Source organism: Orbicella franksi, chromosome 10 (assembly GCF_964199315.1).
Source record: "Orbicella franksi chromosome 10, jaOrbFran1.1, whole genome shotgun sequence".
Classification (NCBI taxonomy): domain Eukaryota; kingdom Metazoa; phylum Cnidaria; class Anthozoa; order Scleractinia; family Merulinidae; genus Orbicella; species Orbicella franksi.
Window position 1 is genome coordinate 13,335,398 of NC_138154.1, and position 12,084 is coordinate 13,347,481.

General features: G+C 38.1%; 1 protein-coding gene across 1 annotated transcript; it reads left to right on the forward strand.

The window, feature by feature from the left end:
* The first annotated feature begins 3,561 nt into the window (after positions 1-3,561).
* On the forward strand, positions 3,562-11,164 carry LOC145499391 (histamine H2 receptor-like). The gene is made up of 2 exons (XM_081478911.1): positions 3,562-3,765; positions 5,008-11,164. Exon 2 carries the CDS (start codon positions 5,033-5,035, stop codon positions 5,945-5,947), a length of 915 nt encoding a protein of 304 aa, XP_081335037.1. The 5' UTR covers positions 3,562-3,765; positions 5,008-5,032; the 3' UTR covers positions 5,948-11,164.
* Positions 11,165-12,084: the final 920 nt, after the last annotated feature.

Genomic DNA, 12,084 nt, shown 5'->3' on the forward strand with positions numbered 1-12,084 from the left:
TGCTTTAGTCAGTGAAGCTAGACCAAGTAGCACGATGCACAAAGATAAGTGGGCGGTGGAAATTTTTCGTGAATGGCAAAGGTCGAGAGCATTGAAATTTCCGGATTTAGCAGTTGGGAGCGTTTTTAAAGATTACAATTTTCACCTCGTGTGTTCCGGTTGAAGACAATCTGGAGTACATGGATGCTTTATCATTCAACTACTCGCTTGCTAAATTCATCCAAGAGATGGCAAATAAGAAGGGCGGCCGGTATCCTCCACGAACGTTGTATGGTGTCGTATGCGGTCTAAGGGGCATTTGGAAGAGGTGAAGGGCGCATCCGCATTCAATCCTTTGGATTATAAGGAGAAGAGGTAGGCATGTGCATATAGAAGTGACCAGTGTTTGTCTTTATTTTCAATCTGACTTTTAAAATTAAAAAAAAGGTTTTACTGTACTCAAAAGGTTAGAAATATTTCGCCGCGTACTGGACGCTGAAATGAAAGACGGCACTCGTACTGGTGTGGCGCTTCAGACAAAAAGAGGGGAGAAAGAAGATGTATCTGATAAAGATGAACAGTTGTTTTGTTGTTTTTAGTACGTTGATGACAAAAAACAGCAATATTGAGATTTTTGCTTTTGTTACTGTAATTTTGATATAAACACGTGTGTTTATATCAAAACACGGCGTGTTTTCATTTGGTGTTTCATTAGGTAGCAAGACTCAACCGCCTGACCAAAATAGACATCATTTATTGGCTGGTAACTTCATGCATTATTAATGAGTTTGAGACGTACTATTTCAAAAGCGAGTGTGAGGGTTTCATCAGGTTTCCAAACGCGATAAACATTTGAAAACACCAGCGGCAGGCGGGTGTTCTCTACATTCCTCGAATATTCTCAAATGCCCGTCGTGTTTTATCACAGTGTAATACACGGTTTAGGCTTCTTCACTTGCTTTATGATATAGATTTTCCACGCGCGAAAACAATAAAACACTCATTTTCTATGTTTTATACTCTGATAAAACATGGGTTTATGGCCAATCAGAGCGCGCGCAGTGTCCTATCTATATTATAAATGCATATATAACACGCTTAAAACTTCCTTAATGCTAAACTCAAGCGTAAACGGATTCGGCGCAAATTTTTTGACATGGAAAAATTTAACAAGCATTAAGATTATTTGCAAACGAACTTCTGGTCCTGTTTTTCCTTTCAAATTTCCGTGTATATGTTGAATGAAAAGATAGATATCCGCGTTATTTTTATCTCAGCTAGTGAAAGCCGAAAATGTAAATTACACTTTTTAACGCTATTTTACTGAGTTCTCTAATTCCCTGGTAGAGCTTCCATTTCCGATGTTGGCCATTAAGTAGACGTTGTAGTGTTTGTTATTACTTAGCTATTTAACAAAATACTCCTAAAAGGCTGGTTTCCCAGTCGGTTTTGTACCTTTCTATTTATTTCAAAATCAAAGGCAAGAACACACTCTAAAACAGAGAGGGTATTATTGGATGTATCTCCGCGGCGGTTTCGCTAACTATTTCCAAGATATGAATTAGCCTGGCATACGGCAGTTGCGCCAGCACTACGAACGGCAGTCAAAACGACACGACACGATAATAGCCTTTTTCTTCGCAGCCAACGAAACTAAAGATAATGCTAAAGCTGTTTTGGCCTCTTCTGATGGTTAACTTGAGAATTCTGGGTTTAATTTGACGAGGAACAGCACACTTGTTGAAATAAGACAACTATTATCCTTCCTGGCTACACTCGACGAATTAGAAGCTTGGAGACACAAAATGTTTCATATTTTTCACTTTTTACAATCCGATATGGTTTTGGTAATTGTAAATACGTTTTCGTGAATATTTAATGCCATTTCCAGTGAGAAAAGTTGCCTGATTTCAATGCCTTTCCTGTTATCTTAGTTGACGTCAGGACAGCAAAGTTTTTCCCGCCTGCTGAATCCTGGTTAGTCAATTCAAATTTCAGGCGCGCCAGCCGTATGCAAGGAGGGTGCTGTAATCCTGGTTGTCAGTTGTACGACTTATGCATTATCGGCGATTTCTCTGCTTGTCAAATCTCAGCTCATTTCTCATTTGTACAATATCAGATGAGTAGTAGACCCAATGAGATGTCCTAACTCATAATTGCTAAGATAATAAAACATCGTTTTGTTAGAAAGTTCAGTTTACAATCCATTATTCATTTTCCGACATTGTCGCACGGTCGTCTTAAGGCACTCAGACTTGGCGAGACATGAAAGTGTTTAGATTGGGTATACCAATAATTCAATCATATATCCACCCAAATATTTGTTTTTGTGGCTAAGAAAACGCGTCTACCAATTTCTGCTTTTTTTATCTATACTTATTACTATTTATACTGTAATACCAAAAATGAAAATATGTTTAAACAAAATGCCACAGAAATAAACACACAAAGAACAAGTTATTATTCTTTGAGCATGGGCCAATAAGAAGAGAACGTATTTCAAAATTAAGTTCGTTGTTTAAGCTTTCTTGTTTGCAAGTGTGTCGCAGATATTCATGTATTTGAACAAGGAAAAAAAAACGCGTCTACCAATTTCTGCTTTTTGACCTATACTTATATTGCTATTTATGCAATAATACCGAAAAAGAAAACATGTTTGAATAAAATGTCACAGAAATAAACACACAAAGAACAAATTATTATACATTGGGCCTGGGCAAATATGAAGAAAACATATATCAAAATTAAGTTCGTTGTTTAAGCATTCTTGCTTGCAATTGTCGCAGATATTCATTTATTTCAACAAGGTTTAACGTTGTTTGCCCTTTCAGCTGCCCCTCGGATTTGTCCCTGTATTTTGCTGTTGCAGTTAAATAGAGGTTTGCAGACCATTTTCACCCAAAGGGCATTTTTTGTTCTCTTGATGGGACCCTGCTCTTGTTTTGTTTGCCTTTCCAGCCTGTGTTTGAACTGTGATGATTACTCACACAACCTAAGTGTTCTGTGTTTAATCAGGAACATCTACGTGTACTATAGATCAAGGCATTTGTGGAACCCTATACAAATTAGATTGCGTGCGGAAGTCAACAAAACTTCTTTTGAATCCAGTTTGATTGTTTGTTCGGTTTTCTTCCTTGTTTTGCAATTTTTTAGCAATTTCGGCTGACTTCAATGAAGTGAAGGTCTCTTTGCTATAAATATATTCGATGTTCTTTTTTTTCTTATGTAAACCCAAGAACGACATCCTGAAATGTCCAGCTAAAACCCCAAATTAGGTTGTGAGATTTCGTTTTATCTGCCAGCTTTGTGTTTATTGCCAAATTACGTAAATAGAAAGCTTACGTGCAGTGGTCCATCGCAATCCAAGATGTTTCGTGTGACTTATTAACTGTATCACAATCCAGATTTTAGTTTCTTTCGTGATCATTTGCTTTAAAAATAATACTAAATAATGAAAAATTAAAGAAAGGAAAAAATACTGCGTCGATGAACGCACAAGAGACGTGTTTACTCTACACAAAACGCATACTTGCGGTCACATCTAAAACAATGACATAAATAATTTAACTTAACAAACGAGGGACAATATTTGGCTTGGCTAAGTAAACGAAAAATGTCAACCTATGCTCACTAGTGATTATAGATTTAGTCTGTAGCAGTCTCGCAAGCCAATTCAAGCTGGCTAAGTCGCCGAAACTACGACAGAAACATCAATGGTCGTAACACTTTTTGGCGTTGTGAGATGGCAGAAATCTGTAAAAGCTGAATACAAGTCTCTCAAAGAAGGTAACCTTTGGCACATTTTTCTTAAATAAGACTGGCAAGATATTTGTATAGAAATCCCTAACGAACATATACATACGCATCACATTTCGAAAGGCTTGCTCGAACAAACACGGAGATAGAACATCGAAGACGTATAATCCAGCTTACAAACCCTGCAAGTTTGTTCTCCATGTTATGTATGAAATTGAGAACTTTTAGTTTAAGGAAAACGATGTCGTGAATTACAAACATGCGCCGCTTCAAATATCTGTACGTTTTACGGCAAGCGATTCAGTATAGCGGAAGAACTCCCACTCGTAGGTCTTTCTAAATTCAGGCATTACAGAAATCCTTTTGTGGGCGTGCTGTAATTGCTTAGAAATAGCACCAAGAATTGACGAAACTACACGAGTTTCGGGATAAAGTTCTTTTTGTAGATCACACTCGAGGCAAAATTGCTCTGGTTGACGGGAATTATCTATTGTAGCCCAGATCCAGGGGCACTTAAAAAGAGGCAGGATTTGTTATAGTGGGGGTAAGGATGGGCCTTCTCTTGTTCACCAAAGGTGTCAAACCCCCTTTAGATCCTTTACATTCCTAGCCTATCCCCAACACTAATTTACAGAAGAAAATTATCGACATCAATTTATGCTAGATGGTATGATTTCAGTGGGTGCTTAAAATATGTGTGGACAAGACGTAATATGAAACTTGATATACCTGTCGAATAATCAAACTTTTGAATTTGATTATGCGACTGATTGACTGTTGATTGATCGACAGTGTGATTGATTGATTTATTGAATGATTGATCCGTTTACTTTTTGACTGATTGATCGATTGACTGACTGACTGACTGACTGACTGACTGACTGACTGATTAGTTGACGGATTGTTTCATTGAGTAATTGGCTGGTACTGAAGAGCTTACTTCTCGTCATTTCAAATTACTGTCATTGTAGTCTCGTTGACCGTCAATGATGCGCGTACGAACCTGAAAAAGGAGATAAATTTATTTGCTCAAGCAGCAGCTAAGATTCCCTTACTCACTGATTGATCAATCAATCCAGAACTCCTTGACTGACAGATAACGTCACATTGTGTGGTTGTGTCAAATTAGGATACCGATGCTGATTTAACACCCAATCTACACCCCTCTTGTACTAGAGTTCTTTGTCCCTCTCTTGCAGAGGATTATTTATCTTCTAAGTGAGTGACGTTACATAAATCCTAATTGCTCACCAGTTCTTTCAATTAATTCAGGGATAAGTTTACAAGGGCATCCAAAATGGACTTCAACGATTGGAATATCTTATGGAGTGTTTGCTTTGGAGTGATGGCCATTATAATCGTGTTCGGAAACTGTCTTTCCATTCTGATTCTCTTGAAGCGAAGGCTTCGCAAACGTCCTCATTTCTTGCTGATCAGTCTGGCCATAGCCGACCTTCTGGTCGGACTATTTTCCATACCAATGTACATGGTCATGTGGTTCACTCGACAGACCCTGCTGTCTTCACTTGTTTTTGATTGCGTTGATATGTACACTGGCTTTTCCTCAGTGTTTACATTGGTCTTCATTTCCCTTGAAAGACTTAACGCCATAACTCAACCACTTCGTCACCGACAGTTGACATTGCACAGCTACTTCATTGCCATAGCAACGCCTTGGATCCTCTCCGTCGCTGTAACATCGTCTCGAGTGCTGCTAGAGTTGGCCATCATAGACGTCCATCAGTTCTTGTCTGTCATCATAATGAGCCTATCGACTCCTCTGGTGATAATGTGCATTGCCTATTGCGTCATTTGGAGAAAGGAAGCTTCGCGCCTCTATCACTCTTTCAGAGCGAGAAGTGAGGCAAGGCTGGCTAAGACGGTGCTTCTTGTAACAGGAATGTTTATGTTGACTTGGATGCCATTCCAAATCCTGGTAATTGTGATTTTCAAGTGCGCCACATGTAACAACGTGTCTCTTGTAGTTGTTTTTGTAATCAAGCTTCTTCAGTTTAGTAACTCGGTTTTGAACTTTTTCATTTATTGTCTCAGAATGCCGAATTATCGCCAAGCACTGTTTTCATTGTTTCCTAGTTGTAATTGCTGTCATCTTCGAAACGGAGTGGTTCATCCTTCCGTTGAGTCTCAAACGACTGGCGTCACCATTCTTTCGTTCTCGACCTCAATGACACATACAGCACAAGATACATAGACGCATACATTTTACGTTGAGGTAAAAGTTGAGCTCTGCTCGAGTGACAAAAAAAACAACAACAAAACAAGGAAAAACAGAACTAAATGGTATAATATGACACTTTCAAATGTTTGAATGTTTGCAGAGGTGGATATATTTGATATCACTGACTGCCAGTCAGTGCAAGTGTAAAATATTTATCCGATTTGTAAATACGCGATCAAGAATGTTTGAAATTTGATACCCGCCAAGGGAAAAATGTTTGCCCAGAAAGGCAACGAATTTAGGAAAATAGTAATTTTTAAAGTAGAACAACACTCTAAAAAGATGATGATTTTCAGGAGAACTGTAAAAGAAAAAGAGTTTCAAAACTGCAAGAAAAATATGTACAGGATACGGCATTACTAAAGGCTGCCTATTGTTGAGTGTCACATTCGCCATCATCCTTCACTGTACTGACACAGGGTGAATAGATATCTGCCGTTATCTTTTTCGCAGCTACTGAGCGGGCGGAATTTTTCCATCCGAACCGCCACAGAGGGCGGAATCCGTCGTGTTGATCTATTTTCGCGAACGAATTAGTGGTAATGGTCAGTCTTTAGCCCTTGTTTACACATGATCTGTTCCAAGGAATTTGAGCTTGATGTATTGAATACTTTTTGTGCGACGCGGGTTTAAAAACTCAACATATTACAAAGAACGTATGAGCTCATTAGCACTTTTGCCACCCAGAAACGCTGCAGTTGGTGAAAGCCAATTTCTCCTTGAATGTTACACTCAACGAGCCAAACATTTCACCAGTTACCAAGTTTCACAAGCTCTTTTAATGTTTGTAGTCAATTCGTGTCTAGCATGAGGCCTTCTACGCTCAAAGTCGTATGTTGACGAGGAAAAATGTAAACAATCACGTCGGCAAAGATTCGCCTACACTATAACCAACAAGCTACCCTACTAGTAACAAAACGGTAAACCTGCCTTATAAGGATGCCGTGTAAAAGTCTTTAAAACGGTATGATAATTGCTGAAATCAGAAATGATCTTGCTTTAAAAATAATTATGGGTTTTTCATTTAACCAATCTGGTGAGTACATTTGTAAATATTCTTGATGAACTTTCTAAATATTTGACAAACCAATGACTTTCGTTCTTGTTGTTGTTGTTGTGGTCGTTGTCGTTGTCGTTATTCTTGTCTTGAACTAACTGATGATTGTAATTGTTAAGATCCTAGTGGCTGCTTGTAATCTTACTCAAATCTTAAACACCTACTGTACACGTAGCACGGTGCGAGGTGATAAGTGACTTGAAACCTAACCCTAATAACAAATCAATTTTATAGAATTTAAAATCAAAGACAATTCTTTTCAGTTTTAAATACATGTTTCGTCAGTTACAACTAGAGTGAATTTAAACATACAAGTTAATATACAAGTTTTGTACAATAGGTGCTACCTAGAATAACTTAAGTTGCATGAATAAAATAAGTAGTTCTTGGCCAGTCCTTAGTTTCAGCGGAGCGAGCGGAGCGAGCGAGCAGCAACCTAATCAGGATTTAAGAAGAATATATAGAAAGGAGTACGAATTCTGGAATTCATCACTTTTTACCAGAATGCACTGCATTTAACCAGAGTGCACTGCGCCATTTTTGCCAGAGTGCGTTGCGCCACGAACATCACGAGGACGTCGAGCCGTCGTCCTTTTCGCGTGGATTCCAGTGAGAAAGATAAGTGGTTATGTTTTGCTCTAATTCACCTGTAAAACGATGTGAAGGAGATTGTGCCTGACTTTCAACTCTTGCTCTTGCTTCAACTCTTGCTTTTGTTCTTAATGCAGTAGGTGAAAGTTTAAATCTGGACGATCAATTTTTAAACTTAGTATGTCATTTCTTAGCAGTCTCGCCACCTTGGCCAAATTCTTAAATGAAGAGAAATCTTCGCTACTAAAGCTTTTAGAATAATTAAGACAAACGAAAATCGTAGAACACGCTAATTTCATATATGCTGCGATTTATTCCTTTTCATCCAAACAGAAATTTAAGCTAAAGCTTTAGCATTTTCACGCATCGCGATGGACGCGTCCTCGACACAGTCTGTCAACATTCTAGAGACATTTAACGCGTATTAGTACAGAATTTTAAGTTAGATTACTGCTCCAACGTCAATTTCCCAATGTTTCGATTTTCGCGATCTGGTAAAGGGGAGATTGATGTGTATCGTTTATGTCCAAGCATAGTTCAGATCACTGTCCCTTTTTGTCACGATCGCTTGTCACACCTCGCCATCGATGGGTTATCATGCATGAAGTTGTAGATGAATCACTGCGTAAAATATGTCACTATCAAAAGAATGTGCCGCAGCATTATTATCTTTTAGATAACCTAGTTGATATCTCTCATTACAATCTGGTTGATAGTACCGCTTTTCGTGTAATATATCAAACACCAGAGATCGTCTTTGACCACATTTCCAAACACCGAGAAGAGAGTTGAAAATACGACGCGCAGCGGAGTATTTTTGACGAACTTCGAGGTGTTTGGAATTGTGGTCAAACACTGTCTTGAGTGTTTGATATACCTTCTCAATCGAAACCAAAACTAGGGAGAAAACGGAGAAATAAAATCATAAAAATCTATGCTAATTAAACTGATATAACCAAACACGGTCACGGTCGTGATATCCTTTGTTCCAACTTGATGAATTTTTAACGAGTTTGAAAAGTACCTCTCACTTCCATTGTTTAGAAAATAATTCAATTTTAAGTTCGTCATTCTTTGTGTGAATCCCCTGAAATTCTCCTTGAAATTCGAGCATCCATCATTCTACTCCGGCGATCAAATTATAGAATATCATCTGCGGAACTATTCTCTGCAGTCCCCTACTAAGCGAGTATAAATAGCAGCTCTGCATCTAATTTCAGCCCCGTCTGCGTAAGAATCCTCCTCACGTGTTGTACCCTATGCCGGATGATGGAGTTCTCGTCCGTGCTGCTTGCACTGTTCCCGATTCCTTCACTGAACTGAACTAAAAGCGTACACCTGGTCCAGTTTATGAAAATTCAAATCCAGTACCCTTACTGGTACAACGAAACTTTTCCTTCAGTTTGTTACTTTTAGTCTTTTACGAGCTTGTTTCTGTGAACTTACTGTCCCTTATTCCGTCGCCTGTCTTGTACCCACTGTTTTCCTTTTCACGCTTTTATTGTCAGGACCTTGTCAAGTTCTTGCGGCGCCATTTGTTTCAAGGTATTTCCAAGATGGCGGGACTTGCACCAGCTTCATAAGATGTTCATTCATTCACTGTTTGTGGAGCGGGGCGTATTTTGACTATGTTTATTCACAGCGACCGAGTTTAGCTCTTTTGTTGCTTCGTTTGAAACTCCGGAAACCTGGAAACATCTACTTACTTGAGATGGCTCTGAATTTGTTGTTGTGTGGTTTTCGTTTGTTTATGTTTTACTGGACTCGATATCGTACGGATCTTGAGCAGCTGTTGAAGAAAAATCGCGAAAATATTCGTCAAAATGGACACTGAAAGCTGGAAACTTCCATTAAAGTAGGTCTTCAGCCTGAGGGAGCTCATAATCGTCATTCAGAAACTGTAATTAACTAAATTCGTCAATTTGTTTTGGAAAAACAACAATAACAAAGTTTTGGCAATAGTACATGTAGTTGCAAAATTCTCTACACAATAGGTTTTTGCCTTTCATTTCCCTGAAATTTTATTGATTACTTTAAACTAATCTTGAAATCTGATTGGTTGTTTTGGTTAACTGTCCCATTCTCATTGGCTGAGAAAAAGATGCGATTTAGAGCAAAAAATAGTGCGATTCGTGAATAAATCGCACCACTGAGAGCCAATCAGATTGCAAGGATAACCAGTGATTTCAAAATGGATTTGATAAAAAATATAAACTAAAGGAACAATTGTTAGTTGACTTACGTCATTTTTAAAAATAGGTCCGCAATGCGTACATGTGTGGCTTACGAAATTGAGCTGCTTTGATGGGAAGCTATTACTTGAGCTAATTTGTGATACAGTTTAGATAGTTTTCTATATTGTTCCTGTCAAAAATAGAACAAGATAACTAGCATACATTTTGGAGCTCCTGCAATTCTTATTTTCAAGATAAGGGTTATTGGTCAATCTTTGTTATGGAAGTCTCATTTTGACAACAACGGTTGCACAAGAAGGGTCGCTTTGAAAGTGAGGATTTTAGGAACTAAAAAACACTCAGCATCATCTCCCATAATGGCCTGATAGATTCAGTCATTATTTAGTTTAGGTAACCAAGTGGAATTGAGTTCTGACGTTTGTAGGTTGATTGGAAAATTAACGTAATAAACTAATCTCTGCCCTGTTAAGTTTTATGATACCTGCAGCCTTAAAACAATGTGCACCTTCTAGTTGAGTCAACTATAGAGAGTAGCTTCCCAGCTTGATGCAATATAATAATATATAGATTTAGCCGAGCCTAAAAGCGGAACTCCTCAGTTATTTTTTCGGAATGCTGTTACTAATGAAAATAATCGAACATGTATGTGAGGTAAATTGCGAACTATTTAATAGTTTCAGCTGGAAATAGGATCACATCAGCAGATCAAGGTGTAAGATGGTGTGATGGTGAAATATAGAGCCATGATTTCAAGGATTTCTGGGAAGCCACTAAAAATCTTGATCACATAACAGAACTGTCTTCTGTGCTTTTTGGTGGCATTTCCTGAGCTTTCCTACCTTATTCAGAAAGACAAGACATTGTTATTAATCATTATATTCTTTCTTAGTTAACATGGGGACTCCCACACAAAAGAAGTTTAAACATTTTTTCGCTGTGGGGACTGATTGAAATGCAGTGGTTACAATACTCAGTCCCTAAATCTCTACCAAATGAAATCTCGCAAAAATACCAAAATAGTATACATATGTGAAAAGTTGGAAAGTTTTGTTTTCTAACTTGTCCCCAAAGATACATTTAGCCATCTTCACTTTTGTCTGGAGTCTCCTCCTGCTGAAAGGGTTTGCAATAAGCAAAATCACTCTTGCAGGAATGGTAATTATGATATTTTTTTTGCTGATCATGAATACTTGCATAGGCTTCTAATAATAATTTTATTATTCAATTTCAATGTGATTTGTTCTTCTTCTTGACCGAGATTGTGGACTACAGGAGCTGTTATTGGGGTCCATTAATTAATTTTGCTATGATTAAATTATACCAAGAATTATAAGCAAGCTAAGAGTAAGTTATATTATGTAGTCTACATGTATTTTGTCTGCACTACACAACCAAATGCACTCAAAGGTTATGAGGCATAGGTACATTTGTCAGAAGAGCCCAGCATATCCAAGATATGTTTTGATTGACACATCAATTAAGATAACTTACAGCAAAATGGATAAACAATACATCAATATCCTACATGCACCAAACTGGACATAGGGGTTATGAGGCAATCATTTAAACAACAGATTGAAATAATTTATAAACAAGAGAACCAGGGGGGGGGGGGGCTGGCAGCTACCTTTGATCTCGCCGCTTTTCTGGTTTCTATGATCGCCCCAGTAAAGAAATCTGTCAATCATTTGAGAACTGTAACGAGCATGCGCATAACGCGAAAATAACACGAGGAAACCGAAACATGTTTCGCCGCCATTTTTGTTCAGGGTTTGCCTTCGATTCGATAACTTTTTATTCGCTGTTAGCAATTTTTAACGACAGCTCTGAGACAATCAGGACTAAGGGGGAATCCAGGACCAGCTTTGTGCTATTTTCCTGGCGAGCGTGGTTGCATTCTTGGTTGCCTGGAGAGGTTTCTCCGTCTCAGGAAGAAAACGAAGCTGAAGTTTTTATTTTGCTGTGGAAATTTCAAGGTTCATTACTTCCCATCATCACACCGACCAATTATTCTTCCCAAATTTCTATGGAAAATACCGATGTCGAACTGTTTCATGTCTGCCGTTATATATCGCGAAGACTCCGAAAGTAAGTCTAAAATATTTCTCAACTGTTCAGAGTTGAGCTTACATTGACTACAGTAAACAAGCTTTTCTGTCTAAAGTTTTTTTCGTCTTAACTTACTTTCTTATGAAAGACTGCATTTACTTTATGATTTTCCTGTAATGTGTTGAGTCTGAAGACTTTCTTTCGAGTAATTTAATTAA